The sequence below is a fragment of the Centruroides vittatus genome, unplaced genomic scaffold (genome assembly GCF_030686945.1).
Source record: "Centruroides vittatus isolate TY-2023 unplaced genomic scaffold, ASM3068694v2 contig_694, whole genome shotgun sequence".
NCBI classification, from domain to species: domain Eukaryota; kingdom Metazoa; phylum Arthropoda; class Arachnida; order Scorpiones; family Buthidae; genus Centruroides; species Centruroides vittatus.
In genome coordinates, this window is record NW_027122438.1 from 1,155,290 (window position 1) to 1,180,508 (window position 25,219).

Below are 25,219 nucleotides of genomic sequence, written 5' to 3' on the forward strand. Positions count from 1 at the left end.
TTGACATTTGAGTACATATACAGTATATATATTCTTATTTTTGAGATTGCTTATAACTTTTGCATATCTTTTAACATTTTAAGATGTAAAAACATTATTTATAAACAAAATTTGGTAATACCAACAAAACAGAACAGAAATAATAGATTAGAAATGGATTCTTGCAAGAAGGAAGTCAAATATCATTAATATTTTTGCATTATCTTCTAAATACTTTTTATGTAAGGTATGGGACATTGTTACTAAAGTAAATATTATTCAAAGTTTCAGTGTTAAGCAAGACTGGAAATATATTTTCATACAGAAAACGACTTTATTAAAACAAAAGGAAGATAAGTAAACACATCTGTAAAACTAAATTTCTGATCCTATCCGGATTTTTCTTTTTTACTTTATATGAAAATTCTAATTTAATATTTTTATTATCGATTTTATTTCCATTAATATCATGAAACGATAGCTTTCAGATGTAATAAAATGATTTTACTCTTTCGTATTATATTTTACGATATAGGCTACAATTAATAACTTGAAAAGACAAAAACAATAATTTCAATAAAATAAAAAAAAAAGACATTTTTCACTGTTGATTTATTCCTATATACCTATAAACATATTACTTTTTCGGTTGAATATTTTCAAATTCAATCTCCCTTCCGACATCATTAATTATCCCTAAAATATGAAGTACAGTACATTTTTTTATGTTGATATTATATAAGTAATGAATATTTTTCTACTTTTAATAAAGTAAAAGGAATATAACTTGAATTCATTAAATAAAACATTTAATAAATTTTTCACGAAATTACTTTTTCCTTTTGTTCTTCGTTTAATTATAAACTAGAAGCTATTAAACGATACGGTTTCGCGTTCTATTTTATTCTTTTTTAAATAATATCCATATAACAGTATTTACCTGTAATTTCACTGTTTCTATAAGATAAATTTAGATACTTAATAGTAGAATGTATAAAAGCTTTAATGTTTAATATAAAATGTAGATGATAGAACAATTAGTCTAATGGTAAGCGACCAATACAGATTTAAAGTTCTAGTAAGTCGCATTGAGAATTTTTATTCCCAATTGACCTGCTCTATTCCCATAATGGTTTCTTTAAATAAAGCAAGAGAATACCTATTCTTTTTTACACAGTTTCCATTTCAGGTACTTTAAAGATTATTTACATGGAAAATATAAACTCGACTTCATTCGATAGTAGGGTCAATCCATATAAAACCTAGGAAAAATAATGTCGGCACAAACTTAGAAAAGTAAAACATCGGCTATTAAATACTTCATGTAAATTCATATTAAACATGACTTTGTTTTTCCTAAAATGGAAGAAAAATATTTAAATATATTCACTATCCAGCGAATACATTTCACTATTTCACTATTGGACGAATGGAAAGAAAAACGATTTTAAAAGAATGCAGCTTTGAAAAAATCGATTTAAAAATCGCAATTTATAGCATATTTATATAAAAACTTTATAGGAACAGTAAGAAGAAAAATATATTGGTAACATTCACTAAAATAGCAATATTGGTTGTCTGTATATGGTTGCGAGTGAAAAGATCGGGTGTGGTGTCTGCATATTATTCTCGATCGATGAAAAATATTTCCCTTGAGAAAGATTCCTTCTCTTTGATATTTGTATTGAACTAGCCACAAAGCAGCGCTCACTTTTAAAAATTTTATAAGTGATTTTACATAATTAAAGATTCGCCATATTTTAGAAAATAATAGAATCAGATATGTCGCGTTAAAAAAAACTTCAAAGTTAGAAGTAACTTAATCTGAAAAATTTTCAAAAAATAAAAAAAAGCAAAATTATTTTTTAATCGAATATATCTGGAAACATATTAATTTTTTGTTATCTATAATTAAATAATGCAAAAAGAGAGATAACGCAACTTTTTATATTTTTCTCGTTACCTTATTAAAAACTAAATATAATTCGAAAGACTATAAAAAATGAGAAGCTGGCAATGTCGATAAATTAAAAACAAAATGTTTCTTCCATTTTTTTCAATAATTTTTTATAATTTTTTTAGCAAAACATGTTTTAAAATTAGAGTATTATATCTAAATTATTTGAACAGGAGTAAAGGAAACAATTAAATTTAATCACTTTCCTAAATAAGAAATGAGTAAATCTGGTTTAATGTGTACAACGTGCTTTATATATTTTAAAAACTTTACAAATTTTCATATATTATTACAATAAGATTATTATAAATTTAGATATTTTTTCTTCATTTTGACAAGATCCTCTTCTTTGTTTTTTAATTTGTTCTGTTCTAATTTATAATCTATTTTAAAAGGAAGATATAGTTTAATGAGAAACAATTTAATCAGCAAGATTCATTTAAAGGAGAAGTACTCCGATAGCATAATTGCCTTTTTGGTAGATTAAAATCTTATTTATAATCGAACAACTTGTTTGCATAGTTGCTTTGATGCTTATCATGAAATTCTTCAGGGAACTAATGAAGAAGATAAAAACCATAATATCCAGAAGAAAAAAAAAAGACTTTTAATTTACTACTTTTATCATATCAACATTTCATCTATGAAATATTTATACCTCCTTACTTAATTAGATACTCATTATTAATGAAACATAGTATAAGCTACCTGGCAATTACTGTTATGAACATAAATAAAAAATTCTAGAATATTCAATCTTGTGTCAGAACTTCCTATTAAAGTGATGATGCAAATTCTTGAAGCAAAGAAGATATACAAACCTTTCTACATCTTAAAATAGTGTCTTTTTAACGCTATATAATGGTTTTAGCATTCGGTCTATTTATGCAGTACTAAACTACTTCCATGACTTTTGACATACGGTTCAGTAACCATAAAAGCATTGTTCGGACCAGCATTAGACCGTAAATGACGACTACGAAACTCATTTCAGACTTCAGAAACCAGAAAGACTTTATGGAGTCAAGTCCAATGACTAATTTTGACTTCAATAATTTTTTTTTTTTTTTTTGAATATCAGCAAATGGTTTTTCGAAAACGATGTAGATATTAACACATTCAGCTTACAGTTTCTTCGAGAAAAGATTCTGAAATGACTGAAACCAGAGAGAAAGATCAAATTACTTCACAAGTCAATATACCATCTTTTTAAAACATTTCCGTGATTTTGTTACTTCACTGCTATTTCCTAAGCCGTCTCTCAGCAGATATTAACTATATAAACAATTAACTTAGATAATATGATTTTAATATACTACACATCTATTTTTATCATCAAAATATTAAATTTCAAACTCTTGCTGTTAAGAATGCCTTTGTGAACATCTTGTACGATGACGAGAACCATCGACTAATAAAGCATTAATAAAGATTGTTCAATCTTTACGAAATAAGTTAGAACGTCATTAACTCTTAATTGCAATTTAAATATGCTTCGATAATTACAAATAGCTATCGTTTTTCTTTCGTTACCTATAAAAACAATTCGATTTAGGAGGGAAGAAGCGAGAATAGCTTTTAAACAGTTTAGTGATTTAAAATGCTTAATATGATTTTAATCGATTGTTGATCAAAAATGAGTTTATTAAGCTCATTTGTATAATTGCCAAGAATACAAACCAATTTAAGTAATACAATAATTAACTTTCGTAGTATCACAATATAGAAAATATTTACACTGGTAAAATCAATAAGCAGAACGAATTCATCCAAGAAATTAAACATCAATGAAAAATGAGTAAGATATTTATTTTGTCTGTAGTTCTTTCTTCTACAGGTGTCATACCACATATACTACACAAAAGTTCTAAATACTTTTAAACTTAATTACGAATTTTATATAACACTGTGAAAAACAGCAATATTGTTCGTTTACGTGTCACCTTCAGGGATTTTTTTTTAAAATCACAGATAAGTACAGTACACTAACATCATACAATTACTATAAACAGTTGTTTTTAGTAGCTTCATTTCGATTCTACAAAGCAAAGCGTAGCATTGCAGCAGTATCAACAGAGCATCACTTTTACTGTATTGTATTGTACTGTACATCACACATCAACACCATATTATTATTTATGAGAAAATGACATTTATAAATTTGTCTTACAATTATTGTTCGTAAACTCTGTAGTCTACAGAAATATATATATTAATTTACTATTTATAAAGCTTTTAAGAAAAATAAATCAAATGAAACCGCTTATTGTAATCACGGATATTGTTAACAATCGTTAAATGTTTTGGGGCATGCTAGTTCTAACCTTAAAGTTAAAATATATTTATAGAACTTTATTTACTTTAATTATTATCTTCCGATAAATAAACATTTCCAAGCTGTGTTTTAGTACGGTTAACTTCAACATGTGGCTGATAACAATATTTATTTGTTCGTGGTACAGGTACAGTAGTTTAAATTATACGCTGGATGAATTATTATTAATTAGTATTAATAATTACAATTAATAACTCGTCAAGCCATACATTTTTTAAATTGCTCTGACGTGTCCTGTAAATGTCAGAGTCAATACAACAAGAATTTCCACTATTTACACCTTTGTTTATTTACCCGCTTGATGTTATCAGTAGCTAATTATCATTAACATCGGCGAGTCCAAAATTGATTACAATAAGCGGATATCACATTTTTATTGAAAAAGCCAAAAAATCGTAATTACAATTACTGTGTGGTATTAGAATCCCTTTATCGTTTAATTTTCTTTTCAACTAAAACCGATTACTTTTGAGTGTAATGAAATTCTATTAATTATTATTATTTCATTGATTTTGATTTTAAAAACAATTGTTTATCACTATTATTGTTTATATTCAATTAAGAAAGCGGCAATTACTTCTTCAAGAGCTATATGCAAATTTCCCGATTGATTTTTCTAACTTCTTTAATTTATTTTTTCTAAAAAGTAAGGTGTTGAAAAACATTACCGAAATTGCTAAACTTTGTTTAGAATGCTAAATATAAATGTTTTCAAATGAAGACATGTTTAAAACATATAAAGACTTAGGCTAAATTAACAACGCCACCAGAACTCGCCACTACAAATTAAAGAGATTTTATTTTTATTGTAGATCCACAAAATTACAAATATAATAAAGACACGGCTTCATGGAATTATATTTTATTAAATTAACACGAATTTTCTGATTATTTTCAATTGTATTCTTTTTTATTAATTAATTTAATGTCGATAATGGTGATTCATTATAACAAAAGTTTTCATTAATGTAGTCATTCATATGTTTATAATAATGTAAAATTTTCTTAAATCATTTTTATTTTTTTATAAAAAAACGAAATGTATTAAAATCATTGTATTTGACTAAATTAAAATTAATATATATTTGCTTCTTTAATTATTTAATATTTTTAAATTCACGTTTATAACATTTATTCTTATCCAATTGCAATGATCATTAGTAAATATATATATTTATATTTTAACAAATTTAATTAATATAACTACTCAAGATAGAATACGCGATCTTATATAATAAATTAACATTAGCAAAAATACATTATACGCATGAAATAGTGAGAACACTAGATTCATATGTCTCTACTGATAAACAGCTTTCCTAATTGGGGTGTATTCACCAAAAACATTTCAGGAATCCTTGTTAACAATTAGTAAAAAGACCCAGTAACGATGTAGACTACAACGAAAAAGCGTTCTTATTTTATCACATTTTTTTCACAGCGGTACGTTACACTTTTTGTGTAAAAAAACTCACATTTAGAAAATATATAAACAAAAAATTATATAGGCTACAGTACAAAATTTCGTAAATATATTGATTTCTTCATGCTTTGAATTATTTTAATCTATTAAAAATTCTTTCCAAAGTTGCTTTAAATATCACAATATACGATATATATATATATAGTTTGTAAAATATCGAATCCAACATTTAAATGTACCTTTAATACGTATACACGAAACTGCACTCGTTCAATTACGTATATCAAATATTTAATCTCGCAATAAATTTTAAAGATACAATAATTTTCTTACTACTGTTTTCTATTTCCACTTCTGCTGCTACGTAACAGCTTAAAAAGCGACGCTGAATATAAACAAATGCATTTGTAATAAAAATGCTGTTTTCCATTTTTCCCCCTGTTTTTGTTCATAGAAATAGCAATCTTAATATATTTTTGGCTTTAATACAGCATTTTTGAATGGGTATACTGAATAAATATATGGAAGATAAATGCACCCTTAATAATATGTAAAAACTGACCCTTTTTCTTATAGTTTGAATAAACCATTTATTTTGAGACATTGCCAGATTTTTCAAAAGATCACAGAATTTTTTAGTAAACTTATCTGTCTGTAATATGTTCTTTTTTCCCTAATAATCGAATAGTGTTTTGAATTTTCAATTTTGTATACGAAAACTTTCAAACTAACTTTCCATCCTTAGCCAGACTTTTTAAAATCTAATTCTTTTAAGCATAGAGAAAAACAGATGGATCCGTACGAATCCTTCATGAACTTCAAGTTTATAATCGATCGATCAACCTGAACTATTCTATAATGCATTGTCAACGTAACGAATTTCCTCTACTTTTGCAATCGTTTTCGAATACAAATAACGCGCTAACTGAGAGTGTAAATGTCAAAAGGAAAGCCAAATAAATTCGACGATCGATTTACACCATCCAGTTTATTTACAAACCGATAATATTCGAATTTCAATTTTATCATTTCACGAAAAATATTCAACAATTTCTCCACGCCGAATGAAATTAAATTTTAACGACAATTTTATTATTAAAATACTACTAAAATTTATTAATTAATAGAATACGTAGGGAAAAAAATCCGAAACAGAAAAATTTATTTATAAGACTTCTATGGCCACCATTTCTTCTAGAAGTTATCGGATAATAAATTAGTTAGGTCATCAGTAATCCGCCACAATCTGGATCTTTAGTATCTCGAACATTCATCTTAAAATCCTGTGATGAAAAAGCACCAGTATTTTCCATTAAGCTCACATATTTCATTCAACGGCTTAAAAAAAAAAAAAAAAAAGAGATTTTCAAACAGTTTTTATTTATTCGTTTAATCATCTAATTACCATTTTCTCGTGTTTTATTTTACTAAATTCAAATCTGGGATTTTAAACAATGTAATAAAGTCTGTTTCTCAACTGGTATAATGTAAATAGAAACCACGTAAGATCAGATTAAAAAATGTTCTAAATGTGTAAATAAACCAATTTATTTTATTTTAAAATTAAAAAAAATGTTAAATTGCATTATTTAAATCTCTCTGTTTTATTTCATTAATTTCTTGGCTCAAATTAAATAATTATTCTATTAAATATAATACATACATAACAACAAACAATACGGCAATATATTCTTCAATTAAGATACTTTCAGTAAGGTTTTCGCTTATTCTCATAAGAATAAATGTTATATTATGAAAACCTTATCGAAAATATCTCGTTGATTTTTTACGGATTAAGAAATGTACTGTACTCAAGAATTCAATTATTCAGGTGAAGAAAATCTAGCGCCATAATGTTTGATAGAGGTATATAACTTACCTCTGTTAAGAAGTATGGATAATATACATGCATGGATAATGTTCTCGAAGATACTTTAAATTAAAATTCTTGACAAACACAATCACGTATTGACATCAGAGTTAATATAATACATTACAGTGAAGCAATAGATCATTACGCTACAATACTTAATCGTTTTAATGAAAGTGCAGCGAACGACAAAAGTTTAGTAGCTATAAAGGTATTATTGACTGATGACTAACAGCTTATTTAATCGCGATTTAAATATCGATCACGAACACTCAATAATTTTATTAAATTAATAAAATATTATTATATTTATACTTTAAGCATTAAGAAATTTCAAATTCTAAAAGATATACTACATTGTACTGCTACTACTACTAATAATAATAAATATAATAAAGTATGAAATAAATTGAAGAATTATAATACGAATTTTTGGGGTTTCAAAGGGTCTCGAAACGTCGAGATTTGCAAAAACCAGAGGGTCAAATTTGACACGATTACAATACTTTCCTGTGTTATATACATAACAACCGGGAAAGTAAATCATCGCGATAGGAGGGCTGGATTCGAATCTGAACACATTTCTCGTAATTTTTCACAAGATTCCACTATATCAAAACGAGATTTTGTTTACAATCTTTTGACTATGCGGGCCGACTTACTGCAGATCAAACCTGTAAAGGGCAAACAACTTATATTTACTATTTACGGCCGTACATTTCATTGCGTAACGTGTCATGCATAATCAATCTAATCTACTTATTTACGCTGCTAGATATAAAGATGCAACAAATTACTCTAATTAAATAACTGAATATTATTCAAAATTATTAAAGATCAATAGTTTTAAACATTTCTAATTTACTGATAAATAATTGCCCTTGTGTTGTATGTATTAAACTCGAAAATTTAAAATCAGAAATAACTGGATAATTTATCTATTTTACGATCTATTATCTCTACTGTTTTAATTGAATTGGCCGAAAATAAAGTAAAAAATAAATATTTTGGCTCTCAACAAGCTTATAAAAAGGTATGGATGACAAAAACAAATAAATAAATCGAAGTTTAAGGATTTTCCTCTACAGTTTATGGTTTATTTCATGTGTTTCGAGCTCTTATCTGGAGATAAGAACTAAAACACGTGAAGTATATTGCATTTTATAGCCTTACACAATTTTAAAACTAATAAATTAAATAAAGTGTATATATATTTTCGATCATTTCAATTTTTTAAAATTTACAATTATTATTACAATAACGAATTATTTAAAAATTATGATATTAATCGAAACTTAGTAGTTTATTTGAAAATACTTTTTTAATTAAATAATTTTTCTTACATTAAAAAATTAACTTTTGAAGCGATCTTTGCGAAATTTGAATGATTATCTTATAAACAAAAATAATTATATAAAAATATATTATGTAAACAATCTGTCGACAAGTAAAATTATACAATTTGAAAAATTTGTTTATGCCGTATATTAATGGCAACAACTATCAAGACAAATTCTTCTTTTCTTAAATTAATTAAATTATTTTTAAGAAAAATCGATGATATTTTATATAATTTAGTTAATTATCTTCCAAATTGATAACTCAGATTATAAATTTTTATTCTGAAGACAATATATACATACATACATACAGTAAAATAAATTTCTCTTATTTTAAATCAAGCAAAATTAAATAATTTAGTAAATTATTTTAAACTAATAATTTTGAATTGTAAATGCTTAAAGTAAATATGTTTTAATTTCATTACAGAAATGAAATAATTGAAAAATAAGGCCTAAAAGCTAATCTGGTCATCCAATTTTTCAAAACTTGTTAATGAAGATAAGACAATTATTATTTCAAATAACTAAATTTTACACCACAAGTACACGAACCTTAATCGATTTTCTGATTTTACATAATGATTTACAATTAATATATTATCCAGACAAATAATTAAATTTCAAAAGAAAGGAAAATATCAAAGAGCAATCAGAAATCATATTTCATATTCCGAACTAAGTTCATAACATCACTGATTAATGGAGTTTTGTGTTGCTATGCAAAATAATTTATAAATTAATTTATATTTTTATATTTATAAAAAGAAATATACTGATTAAAAATTTAAATAATTTATTATTTGTCAAATTGTTATTTTTATTGTTCATAAAATAGTCGAAGCTTTTCTGAATGAGACTGTTTGTAAGTCTCTTTTGAATATTTAAATTAATATTAAAAATACGATTAAATCGAATTGGCTACAATTAGTACAGATGTGGATAATTTATTATCTAGTTAGTACATCTCATATTTCAAGAATAAAACTGGAAAAGAGAAAGTAGCATATGGTCATCGGTTCAAAGAATGAGTGCGTGTCGAGGATTCCCCAAAATGCACGTGCTCTGTAAAATCGTTGGGAGTATGTGAAATCTCACGTGTTTCACAGTTTTAGTGACACATTAGAGTTGTTTGGCTACGTTTCTACACTGTCTAAGCATGGAACGTACAGTACAATACAGCGCATAGATTTATCTGGATAAAACAGCTGAAGTGATTAAGGAAGTGGAAAAGAAAATAAAATGTGATAGAGCCAGAGAACAGGTACACTGACAAACACCAGATACTCAAATTTGTAAACTAGAAACTTGCGAAAAACGAGTTTAATTTTCAAAAATGGGCAATTCCATTCGATGTTGAAATTAAAAAGATTCGATTGTATTAAAGTTTTGAATTGTTTCAACTTTTTAATAAATAATTATTTTTCAGAATATTACAAATGCAATACTCAATAATTTCAAATGTTTTCTATTAGGCTTTCTATTATGATGCAATTATTATATTGGTGAATTTATCAAGAGAATGATATAACAGTTATTGTTATAAATTTCATCGTGGTAAAGACATTGTTTTTACAATATAACAGTAGAAAAGAAACCAAACATAGTTCTAAACTGAAAAAAAATCTGTATATAGCCTAAGACGATTTAAATATTGAATAGATAATTCAAAATAATATGTGCAATTTATAATCTCAATTAAAAATCGATCGGAGAAAATATGTAAATTACTTTTAACACAAACGAGTTACAATTAAATAAATACAATAAATGATACCGTTATTTGTAAACAAATAAGACAATGCAGTACAAATACTTGAATTTTAATTATTTATACGATTGCATATTAAAATAAACTGTTATGAACAAATCCTCTCAAAACATTAGCGGTGCCTTTTATAATACTCGTAATTTAATGAAGTGTGTTCTATTTCTCTAAGGTACATTCTTGGTTAAGTACCAATCAAGTATTCTTCTCACCTGGATGGACTAATGTAGAATTTTTAAAACATACGGAAGATGAAGATATAACCACTAACAACAGTTCGATCGAATTTACTAAGTATACGAATAAATCTGCAAAATTACAAAAATATTACAATATTCATGTAATATTTGTGAATATTATTTATTAACTTTAATTTTACTAATTTTTAAAATAAATTTAAATCAAATTACTTATAGTTTTTCCTCCTGGAATTAGATTCATAATACGTCGAAGTGTGTTTCGTGATTATATTCTGAAACATTTTCAATCTCGAATATACGAAAGCAGACTTTAACAAATAAATCTTTGTCTAATTATTCTACATTTTAAAAATGACAATTAAAATGTAATCGTATGAAATTAAACAAGACGCGGTTTCCTTTCAATTTTCTCTCGAATAAACGTATGAATATCTTCAACGAAACGACTTCAATCTTCGAAAAGTTGTTTAAATTCTATCAAAACAAAACTTATTTTTCAATGGAGGAAAAAAAGAAATTAAATTTGAAAGATTGATGATAAAAAATAAATTGAATAAACCGAAATAAATTTAAGAAATCATTACAATTGTTGTAGTGATGGTGGTAAAATATATAAGCATATAATAAATAATGCATTATTTCAAATTTTATTTCAAGTATTTTTTACACAGATTTATATACTGAAAATATCTTTTGTCGACTCAGCAAAAAAGTTTTTTTTTAGTGAAGTAATAAATATTTTGTAAAAAAATTCAATTTTAGAACTGCTTATTTGCAACGTAAGTTGAATAGAATATTCTGGGGTATTTGACTATAAAAGTTTATTTCAATATGTTAGAATACCTTTTTGAAATCTTTAGTGAACCAGCTGCTTTCCAATCAATACAGTTAAGTTTTATCAGGAATAAACCAAGTTATATAGTATTTTCAAAGACGGCATCCTAATTTTAATCGAAAATAGAGCACTAGTTTTTCACACGTGTGAATCACAAATAATTCGATTTATGAACATAAAATCTAAACTATATTTATTATTTGGAGAACTTTGATATCGATATTTCTGTAGCAGAAATATAGTTTTCTAGATCAATTTCGTAGAAATAATTAAATTCTAGAATTACTTTAGTACACTTTAGTACGAGACATTCTCGAAATTATTCTTAAAAAGAAATTATCCCTTCTCGTTCCATTCTAAGAAATACCAACCAATAAATACATAATTCTTTTTTATTATAATCAAGCTAATTTTAATAAATTGTTCATTATTATTAAGAAAAATCGATATCGCAATTATTTCATATTCCAACGATAAAATAGCATACAGTCATATACACATATTTGATATTTTACGTGCGTTTTATACTGTTATTATTACGTTTATAGTATATTATATATTATTATACATTTTAAATATATGTGTATTATGTGTATATATATTATTTGTGGTAGTCATGGACTTAGGGTTGCTTAAAATTTCAATATTTTATATTTTACAGATCTATTTAAAAATTTAGTATGGAGTGAAAACATTGTCTTTATAATAATAATAATAATAATAACAATAAAGTAAAGGCAAATGTTATATATTTTCTTATTATTCAAATATTCTGAGATACTCCGGTTTATTAACAAAATTTATTCTTTATTTCAAACTTTGACAAATTCCTAATTGTTGTGTCGAAGAAACAAAATGGAGTCTTGCCAAGAATTGCCGACGAGATTAAAATTATACGACCTAAACTGATTAATTACTTTCTAAATCGATGATAATAAATAAGGATTTCTTACAGTAAGTAACTATAATTTCATGACTTTTTAATATATACGAACAATTGCCACGCAAGGGAAACTAATAATACACAATAATTTAAACATGGATTACTATAAAAGTAGGATTTTTAAGTTTTTCTAATGTATTTTCATATTTAGAAAATTAATTAGACTATTATATATTACATTAAAGTAATAAATGAAATATTCTATCGCTTACCGGTAAGTCATATATTATAGATTTCACCAAAATAATGCGACTCAAAGAACAGATGATAATCTCTGGAATTATTACAGATTTCATTTTTGCTATATACTAAATGCATGGAATCAGAATCAATTGAAAATTACTCAAAGTGTAAAATTTAGAATAAGGTTAAGTTAGTTTTCATAGCTTACATTTGCGAAATTAAAGGTATTAAAACGTTATTCTTTCGCCGTAAATTTAAATTACGAATTATCATAATTAATAATATTTATCATAAAACAAAGACGTTTTGGTCCCAAATAAGCTCTATTTCGTATCTTTACGCTAGAAAACAACCAATAGAAGAATAATGAGGATAATTTAACTTGTAATCAATGATTAATTTGTACATGTGCCGATGCCTAAGGTCGGAGAATATTTAAGCCAATTAATAAAGATGTCATCTTTCTAGATGCGAATAACTTACTAATGACAATTGCTTTCGATTTTATTGATACTAATCCAATCATTTAACTTATGTCAAGACACGAGAAACCTAACTGCTATGAATAATAATTCTATACCATTCAAATAGGCTAAAAAATAAAAAGAATTAATTAATCAAGAATTATATCTATTAGACTCGTAACGGATCTGTATGAAAATTAAACAAGAACATTTAAATGTTTATCCTATTTATTTCGTGTGGTTTTTTTACTCTGTGCAAATTGTTAATCATTTCAAAAGTTAACAATTCAATTTTCATTTTCATTTCAAGAGCAATAAATTGAATTGGATTTATTAAGTGAAGCACTAGCACAGAGTAAAGTTACAGAAACAAATTTTATTTCGATTATTATGGACGAAAATCTAATCGGCAATAATATCATCTAGATCTCATTGTGGATGGCCAAGTGATTGAGAATGAAATGATCGACCGAACTATTATAGAAAGAAAAATAAATAAAATTATGGACTCTTCGGTATTCCAGTTCGAATTCGGATCTTCATGTTACGAGAAAACTCTTTATTTTCTCATAACAATCATCCAACAGTCGGAAATTTGAATATTACATTTCTTTGTCTTTATTTTTAAATCCGGATAAAATTAAAATTACCCTAACTGACTTGACTATTCAACTAATACATTAAATTGAATACTCTTGCTTATTTTACGATTTTTTTAAAATTCTCTTCATCATAAAATGTTTATAAAATAGTTTACAGTAAAGAAAAACAATTATAATTTGAAAATTTTTCTGCAGTCTTTTAATTTATTACCGAAGTAAAAAATAATAATAATTTTTCATTACAAACTGATATTAAACATAAATATATTTTTTGAATATTATAATTAGACATTTAATTGAATTTTTCTATAATTGTAGTTAAAATTTTAAATTTTATATCGAAATTGTTCAGTAAATTACTTTACATATAAATTAGTATATTTTTTTTTCTAAAGAATATAGCAGCAGGAAAATATGTTTAAAACGTAGATTATTATATTTATCATTAAATATCTGAACGAATATTTAACAGCATCGAATTTTATAATATTCATAACAAATTCTGTAATCACAAGGAAAGAAAAAATTTGGCACCACTACATGAAAATTATTTGGAAATTTCACAAGACACTTTCTTTCAGATAAACTTCTCAAGTAATGCCTCGGGCAATTCCGTATACCTCATGCGAATCATGCAAACCTTTAAATTCGACAGCAGTTGACGATGACAGTAACCAGAAAATCCTACGTTTTACCATTTTCGAGAAAGTTTCGAGTTTTATTCTTAAGGCAGAAAGGACGTATAATGTTTTGAATTGTAACGGTTGCTATGACAAAGAGAACTCTATGAGTTGTTGTCCTGGCAACGTACCAGAAAGAATACAGCAAAGAGTACTCGATACAGAACACCAAAAGAAAGCAACTCTAATATTTTCTTCATATCATATGCTTAAGGAAAGCAAATATTGATGAAGAAGAGAGTTAACTCTTGTTCAGTTATTATTGTTCAGTCAAATTTTATTTCCTACTCGTCTTTTTTCCCCTTTCAATTCCGTTATATTATTATATCTTTTTCTTCTTTTTTTCATTTTTGTGAACTCTCTTAATAAGGTTACTTACACTTACACTTACACACTTACACATAACACTTACAGCAAATATTATATTTTCCCATTAAGATAGAATAAAAATAGTCAATATGAGCTTTACAAATAATATAAACTTATAGTCTATATATTCTCAAAGTACGAGCACTGTAATTCAAATAATCGATAAAAATTATTTAATATACAAATTAATTACACAATAGAAAAATCAAAGTAAGTTTTCTCCATAGTTCCTCCAGGATATATTGTATTTATATTATTGTTGATATTAAACTTTCACAATTAAGCTTTATCAACTGGTGATAAAATAATTAAATATTGTTTAAAAATTAACATTTCGAATAGGAAATTATAAATTTTATTATATGTTAAAAAGTTAATTACATTATTATTAATATGTAATTTAAATAGCGATATTTAGAACAATCTAATTACTACATCTCACCTTGGACTGCTGCCATTTTTCATATTAAAGAGAACATTTTTTAGATATATATTTATACTTAACAATATATAATATATATTGTCGAAAACGTTATTTTGACTAGCATTTAATCTATTTTATTCAGATTTCTACCTTAAAACCTATACATTAATTATCTTTCTTTTCGTCTTCAAATTTCCTTCTACAAGCATTTATTTACTTTTATTTTTAATGACAGTCTCTTTTGATAAATTTGTGTTCCTTAAAAGTGTTCGGTATTTAATATCAATTTTGATAATTAAGAAGAATGAGTGAATTATTTCTTTAACAAACTAAAAAATTGTTTAAAGTCAGAAGTGTTATCGTTTGTCAAATAGGCTCGCTAATTATTAAAGCGTTAACTCTCTGCTTTTAAAAAAAACTTTCTTACGCAAAAAATATTAAAGATAAAATTCATATTCAAATATTATTAATAACAATTTTTAACAAATATCGTATTTCGTGTTTCCTTCTGCTGGAATTTTAAATATGTCCAATGTAGTAAAAATGTTCTATATTTTATATCAGAATTATTGAATGATTTATTTTTTAAATCATTTATATAAGTATGATAAAAATATTTGTAAATTATTTCACTACGTTGTAATATTAAACATTAAAAAAAGCAAAACTGCAATAAACAACAGCGTATGAACCAAACGCATTAACTTCTCCTAAATATAATTGTAATTTAAATTAAATATAGTTACCGTAAAACTTATTCAAAATTTTTCTTGAATAATTAAATAGTAATTGCTACTTTTACAAATGATTTAATCTAAATCAATTTAGGCGTAAAAAATAGAGATTAACTGCAAGTTCATAGTGATGCGATTTTTTCCAGTTTAATTGTTTTTAATTGTTAAACTGGAAAAATTTGATGAATAAAATATTTATATTAAAATTAATTAAACCTAGAACTTCCGACCTCTGATTTGACAAGCATTCTTAGATTTCGTCTACTAGACCTGAAATGGCGGCAATGTTTTCATCCGTGACCGAAGTCTTACCAAGGTCAACGAACCGAAAATTCCCACTACGAAACAATTAAAAACTGATACAGAAATTGTTCTAAGACCGGGTACACTATCTAAAGCAATCGATCTCCTTTTTCTTTGCCCTAAGTCTTGTAGGGCTCGGATTTCTCACGAACAAGCTGATGAAACTGGCGATGTGACAGATATTTTTTTCTGATATGAAAAATGTCTGTCAATTTCGGAGTGGATCACTTGACTTACATCTATTGTCTAAGCTCTTCATTCGCAGCATCTTTTGTATCATTCATCATCGTTCATGCTTAACCATTTCGATATAGCCTATGCCCATAAAAAATCTCATTAAAAACGAAGAAAATTATACTTTTATGTACGAGTACAAACGAAAATCTTTTTTCGAACGGTTTATGCAAATCTGATTATTTGAATGAAAAATATTTTTGAATCAAATAAGCATATAATCGTGAAAGAAAAACGATTAGTGAAATCATGTCGTTTCGAGCATTTATGCGATATTAGAGAGGATTTATATGAATATCATCTCTAGCTTTTAGCATCCTGTAATAAATCATTTCAACGTGATAAAATGCGCATAAGGTCCATAAAATTTAATTTCGAATTTCTCAATTTATATCTAAAATATAGAATATTTCTCTAAAATCTAGTTCAAAAACAAACTGATCTTACGCGGTCAAACTGGAATATTTTTATCGAAATAAACACGAGCGCGGATCAATTTAAAATATCTTTTATTTGAAATAAACTTCATCTAATAATACCAAATAGCTTCAACAGTTTTCGTTGAGAAAGATGACAATTATCAATTTAAAATTTTCTTCGATTTCGAATATTACAAAACGATATTTGAATAAAAATTTCTATCGAAATTATAACAGAAATATATCTCTAAGCATTAAATAACACCTCATTTGAACTAAATTTTCCTGTAATAATTTACTTAATTGTATAAATAAATAAATCAATTAAATGCATTCATGTTTTTCTAATTAAAAGTAAAGAAAGTAATTTCGGTTATTCGGGATATATCTGAATAACATCCAGATTTCTCGCTTCTACCTTTCTCTTCATCTTTCAATCTTCTCTTCCCATGGAACTAAATACGAATTTCAAAATAAAGCAAATTTTGTCAATTAAATTTTAATGAAACTTTCTTTTCTAAATGTCACGAAGCTTGAAAATAACTAGTTTTAAAACAGCGTTTTTTGTTGCAAAAAAATATATAAAACATTTATTTATTAATAAAGTAAAATTTAAACTTCAAACTTAATTTAAAATCTATCCACGAGAGAAACAAATCGCGCATTTTCTGGTAATAATTCGAAATAACATTAAAAATAAAAGAATAACTTGTATGTACGAGGCCGCGCTTAAACCATCGGAAAGGGAATTCTGAAATCTAATTTGGTAAATAAGATACAATTTCACGTCAAACTCTATTGGAAACCAAACTGAGATAGATTGAATAATCGTGTAAACTAGAAATATTATCAGTATTAAATATTCCCTTGCTTATTCGGAAGGTGATTGCTCCAGAAGAGTTTACTTCTTTAGTAATAGACTTAACATAGAAAAAGTAAAATACTAATTTAACAAGTTAATTGGTAAATGAGAATACAAAAGTATTAATAATATGCTCGAGTGCTTTTACAAACACAACCCAATGTGGAATATGAACATTTGTCGTGTGCACAATACCGTGAAAATCATCTTTAAGCACAACAACTAGCAGTAAGAACTTTTTTTAACTGCGATCCAAGAGGATAATTATAAGGAATGTTCGCTCAAGATCACTTTTTCACTCGGGATCGACTCTACATAGTACAGTATATGTCATGCCATGATGAAATTTCATGTACAATTGATTTAAATTCATAATCTTCTAACAGAAGTATTCGTTGAATTCTACATATACACGCAAATGTACAGTACAACTATTTTATATAGTACTGTATTTCTTTAAACATTTTTTAAAATAGACACTAATAAAAGAAAAATTGATTTTATGCTATTTTAATATAATAATAATTTATAAAAGTTTATAAAACTAGATAAGTTTCTTATTAAAAAAAATTAATTCAATAATTTCTTTCGGAAAAAGGATTATATTTCTACTTGTTTTTATTTATTTTTTAACGTTAAAACTAAAGTACAGCAAGAGTTATGTTCGATTTATGTAACAAAAACGATGTTATTGCTTTTATAATAATTAATATTCATTAAACTGCTTCATTATAAATTAGACGAATTCAAGATTTATAATATATTATAATAATACTGCTAAAATATAATTCTTTAAAATAAAACAAAATTAATAATACGTTAACATTAACTAATTAAAATATATCTTTTTAAAAATATTTGGATGGCAATTAAATTCCACGGTAATAAACTAGGTTTTGTAAAAACTAACAGCATCAATTTACCTTTTACAGAAAATATATAATTAATAAAATTTAAAACCTGTAATTGTAAAGTAAAATTAATTTTAATTATAGTAAATCAATCTAAATAGAATTAAGATTAACATAAATGACTTAATAAAGTAATGCAAATTAAATTATAATTAACGCAGTAATGGATAAATGAGTACGACTCATTTGTAAGAAAACGCTTCTAAGAATAAATATAAATGAATATGAATGTAAAGAAGTGGAAAAGTTAGAAAACAAGACTAAGTTCAATTCATACTGTGTATAATAAGTTGATTATTAAGTCATTTCGAGTGGTCTTTCCTTTATTAACGGAATTATACATCAACAGAATGAAGATAATTCTTAAATTGCCTATTTTTAAAGTTTAATCATAATTACTTTTTCTTTCTTTTTTGGAAGGAGATATTCTAAACTTATTTTTAATGTAATGAGTCCTTTATAAACATATCTAATTAAAGCAATATGGTTGTAAATTAAAGTTACATACGAGTATACGAGACAGATATATGCTGCTGTAGGCTGTTTCATCGCCTCTTCACATTTAAACATAACTTTATCTTGCGATGTCATCAGAGTAATTTACATTAAACCTACATATTGTAATATTGTCTAATCAAATATAAATGAATTTATTCTTTAACTTTTAACATTAATTACAACGCTTTAGTTAACGGACGACGAGTTTACCTATCGAGGCTTTAAATCGAATTGATAACTAAAGTGAAATCGTAAGCAAAACAAAAATCTGTATAATACATTTCTCCACTTTGCAACCACCTAAGATTGTAGGCAAAAATAAACACTTAATATTTATTTCAACAGATTAAATTTAGAGTAATTAGAATACAAACTAGAGAGAAAATATGACACTACAACTGTTTTTAAAGTGCTCTTAATAGTAACTGTAAGGAGCTAAATCCAACAAAATACAAATTCGGTCAAACCTGTGAGCGACAACCACTGATAGAACATAAAAATGGCCGTTGTTCGAAGGTTATTTTGTATGCATTTCAAAAAGAAACTTTCCTGAAAAAAGAAAAAAATGGTGCCACTTACAGCTGCTCGTTGTTGGAAGCTCGACCGTATTTAAAATTATCCAAGTTTTAAAAATTAGGAAGCATTCCTAAGTAATTTTGACATTAAAAATATATTAAATAAATATCCTCATCAGGAAATATTATATCAATGTAATATGAATAAAGAAAAGCTATTTTAAGAATTGTTTTTGTAATTTTTATGATTAATAATTTTGCGAGTGTTGTTATTATGAATTAAATTTTTCTTTACATCAATAGAGAGAAAATATTTAACTTTTTAGACGAATTGAAAATAAATTTTAGATCTTTAGAAACTGATCAAAGATATATATATTATCTTCAATTCATTTTAAATATACTGTATAAACAGTACATTAACATACTGTATAGTATTGAGAATAAAAACAGTTTTGATTCATTTCTTTTATTAAAGCAGATCATTCAATCAAATTCGAGATAAGCTTTTTTATTTTATTAAAAACATTGAATTTCAAAAATTTATTTTTATATATATTTAGCTTTTCAGATAAAAGCATTGTATTATTTCATTATTTTAAAATATTTGAAACACAAGGGAAATAATTTTAAAATATATTATTGATTTTTTGCTTCGAAAATAATATATTTATTTTACTATCGTGATTAAGTTCAAGCTGGCTGTAACAAATATTACAGTTAATAAATTTTATAAACATGAATATAAAAAAGAACAAGAATTACCTTAATTACATTTTCATATTTTAAGAAATGAAATTTAAAAAAAAAGAGAATTTAAACGAAATTAACGAAACGTTTCTGCTTCAAATTTAAAAACTTTTTGAGAAATTTTGATATTGCTTAAACAGTTGATTTAACAATTTAAAACATTTTATCGAATTTTTGGTCATTAATTTCTTCAAAAATCGTAAACCACGTCGTAAAATCAAGTAATATTAAAATATATAAAACGTTGCAAAATTCAATCTAAATCAATTTGTTGTTAAATTGATAATATCAATTATTATTTGAAATTAAAATTTGTATGCTGCTAAAGAGATTAATTTTTTTTAATTAAAAAGAAATCTGTTTCAATGATTACGTTTCTAATGTTATTTTTATTTTAATTATAAATTTCAAAAATTGAATATGAATACGTAATTATTGCGAGTGAGATAACTGCCTTTGAAAAAACTTTAACCGTTAATATATTTAAAAATTGTTTTATTATTATTATTTATCGATAATCGAGATTTGAAAATAGGAAATACTTTAAACGAAAAACTCGATTTAAACCTAGGCAAACTTAGTGGCTTTCGGCTCATCTTATTCATACAGCAATTCGCAAGGGCAAATTACAAACTTTACGTTTCTGGTATAGAATATGGAGAAAACGACTGGGACGATAGCATCGATCAATAATACGACGACAGCATTAGAGATAATATTAAGCAGGAAGCCGCCAAACAGTCAAATTTGATGAAAACTCAGTTAGATGACTTCCACCTACCCGGAAGTGATTCAAGGATACTTCCATTTGTATGTAGTTACCAAGACAACGTGGCTATGACATTTACCAATCAATTTCCGCAAATTCTACCTTTACTAGTTTTATGCTGTTACCAGATCTTAACAGGGGGCAATGAACCTAAAATTAGAATATTAAACTAAATAAGTTATATTAACTTTTTCTTACTCAAGTTGCTATTATTCGCTCGTTGTTGGCCGACTTGTCCTCTTAATGCTCTTAACCGACGAAGTTTTAGTTCTTGAGCTTCGACCTTCTCTCTTCAAATGCCTTAATCGTTCGGTGTCGTTACTCTGTGGTCCTTGATGATGACGAGCCTCTTGTTGTTTCAGGAATTTCAGTCGTTGTTCCCTTGCCATTAGAAGCTGTTGTTGTGCTTCTATCTGTTGTTGTTGCCGAGCAGCCATTGTCCGGAGTTCTTCCAAAGTCAGATCTCCACTTCCTGTTAACTGAAAACAAACAAAATACAATTAGAAATCCATAAAAGTCATTTATAAAAATGAATAAATTAAAAGATGACGAATGGAAATTCTGTCATCTAATTAGACAAAAGAATATTTCAAGAATACAGATGTTCTTTATTGATCTCGTAATGATTTATGAATGCTGTCGGATAATGATAACCATTTTAATAACCATTATCTAATGTCTTATGAAAATGACAGGATGAAGTGGCGAAGTACTCGCATCAAATCTCATGCCACCAGTTCTATGCCAAGAGCAACTAAAATGTGACAGATAATTCAAAAATAATTTCTAATGCTTACTCAAATTAGGCTAATTATCAAATGCTTACTTATTCGACAATTTTGAACTATTATATCATTATTATTCAAATTTGTATTTTCACAGAACTAAAGTCTGATCGTCGTGAGTATATTATAACAATGAATAGTTGGATGTTATGTTCGTATTCGATTCTATTGCGAATTAAAAACTGAAAAGTGTTTTATTTTCTTTCGTGTTTACTATTTTTAAATGGGAAAACTAAATTTTTTTCATTAGAAATTACCTCATAATTACAGATCATATAGCGATCTGGGTTCGAATTCGATCCATGCTCGTATTATAACAAATAATTCGGTTGGGTTTATTTGGTTATGACAACACGACGCGTGGGCCATCTGCAGAGGAAAAATGCCTCCCGGGAGGACTTTCTATGGGAAACGCCACTATTTAGGTGTTAATAACGTGAGGAAAACCCGGTAAACTCTGCGTGGCCATCTCCGTGGAGAGACGCGAACCCACGACCAAGTAACTACCGATGTTCAGTACTTTTATCCACTTGGCCACTGACGGGCTTCGCGAATGACTCGGACTAAAATTTTATTTTTCGTTCCTTATTCTTGTGGTTATCCACTATGAAGTGAGGACATATACAGTAAGGCTTGAGAGTAAAATTTAGTCAGGTGGCAAAACAAATTTGTGAATAATTGAACAAAAATAAATTTAATTAGAAAACATTTATTGTTTACATTTTAATTATGTTCAAATTAAATAAAAAAATTTCTTTCTGTTGAATGATGTTCATCATTCAACATAAATTATCCGTTAAAGAAGAATGAAACTTTTTAATACTTAATTTACATAACCTATATATTTAGCAAGTAAAAATATAACATTACGATAAACAAAATTTGTAATGTAAATAGATATTGGGCCTATATATATATTATCCACCAAAAAGGAGGTCAACGATAAAAATATTTTAATGTAGAAATAAAAATTTTAACAGTGATTGATTTCCAGCACAGTATTATTAAATACATTTTATAACGATTTTACAGTGTATGTACAACACTTTTTAAAAGGCACAGACTTGGCATCGAAGATACTGACAACATATCTCGTATCGCGTTAATAAAATTAATATATCACACCGTAGTGTTTTTTATGAGTGACAACAGTCCTGCCTACGTATCACGTGACACGGGAGGCCCGTCACATAGAAACAGCAGGTGGCATCGTGGGAACGAACAATCACCGGAAGTGTCGGCTGACCCACAGGTAGGTCATGGTAGGTCGCCCCACCTCCTCGTTAGTTGATTGACTCGAAAATTATCATTAAGCGGATTGGTTTCTATGATAATACCAGATAAATTCAAATAAGCAATCAGCGTTATCTAATGCACGAGCCAGTTAAACTTGTAAAGTTTTGTTTGCGATTGTATTCGGAAAGTATACAAACGGCTCAATAAGATATCAAACAGAAAGCAAAATAATTTACACCCAAAAGATAACATCTGTCTGCTTCTGCTAAATATTATCATAAGAAAAACAGCAAAATATTTAGTTTTCAATTTATTTCAGATATAGTCACATACAATTGCATATATCTAAAACAGGAAAAACATATAAATTAAAATATAATTTTATTTTTATAAAAGACTATTCTTTGTAAGAAATATTTTCTAAAATTAATGTAAGAAATGAAACGGTTCACATTTTTCTATTTCCAATTGTTTATAATTTAATTTTTCAACGTGACTTTCCATTCCAGCAATAAAACGAAACTGTTTGCTACAATAAATTCGAACAACACACGGTATTGAAAGAATAAGAGAGGTGAAATTGGTCACCAACAAACATTCTCCTGATTCTCCACAAGAGATTTGATACTTAGTTATTATTAAACCCGAAATCTATCTGTCAGATGGCGGATAAAAACAAGACGAAATTAATCGAAAATACTTATATAAAAACGAAATAATCGACGTGAAGTAAAAAATCAAGTTTTAATTCGTAAACATTACATATATGTACGTATATTACATATGTAAAACGCATTAAAACTAACGGATCATTATTCATATTCGCATAATTATCCAAATTAGTAAAAGGCATATTGCGATATAAAGTTTTTACTACGAGAGTCATTTATTGCTTCATTATTTTGCATCTGTATGGGCTATATTATTACAGAATTTACGTCCACGTATCCATCAATATTTATGTGCAAATCTTATAAATATTAAAACTGACCTGTTTGTGATACATTATTTTATCACCTCACTACACTGTATCTATTGATTAACCGTTAGGAAAGAGAAGTAAGGGAAGAAATTAACATTACTTTTTTTTTTCTTTTTAATAACAGACGTTTTCGGTTTTTATACAGCCTTAATGCACCCGGAGCATATTAAAATGATTATTGCAGAATTGAATTGTGGTAAGCTTATCGTTGCTAAAATTATTACGTTCCATCGCACGTTTTGACATTTAATTAACGTGTTAAGTGATTGTAAATTGATTAAATCCTTTCCTGTAGTGCAATGATTTTCCAACAGGTATCCGCACTTATTGAATTTTCATTTTCATTTTAAATAAAAGATGTATATACGTTGTTTTAATTTATATGACAAACACGCTTCACTCAAAAATTCAGAAATTTCGGTTAAGTTAAAAATTTCGATTACAGAAATTTTGGACGAGAAAAATGAAAAGAGCGAGGGAGGGAGAGCGCTAAAGAATTTTATAAAATTCGAAAAAAGTTTTGGAAGATGCTTAAGAACACAATAATGTTTCCCCCCTCTCAGATCGAATTTAGTGAGGCGTAAATGAAGAGCGTATTCGGATCATGCGCAATGGAATACAATAACGGGTCGTAAGGCTACATTGTTCAGTGGATGGATACGTCAAATGAACGGCAAATAACTAATTTAATTTGGTTGAGGGCAGAGACTGACCTCTTACTGATAAAAATATAAGCCACTGAATTTATATTTCAAGCGTGAATTATAAATATTAAAAACAGAAAATAATATTTTGCACCGAACGAAAAACAAGTATGAAGAATCAACCCCATATAAAACATTATTTTCA

The 25,219-nt window shown here is 26.4% G+C and overlaps 1 protein-coding gene across 1 annotated transcript in view; it reads right to left on the reverse strand.

Annotated features, from left to right (window-relative positions):
* Positions 1-25,219, reverse strand: part of LOC136980366 (apoptosis-stimulating of p53 protein 1-like) — a 60,343-nt gene that overhangs the window by 13,756 nt on the left and 21,368 nt on the right. Inside the window, 2 exon segments of the mRNA XM_067276465.1 lie at positions 21,566-21,659; positions 21,661-21,846. Coding sequence (XP_067132566.1) covers positions 21,566-21,659; positions 21,661-21,846 — 280 coding nt within the window.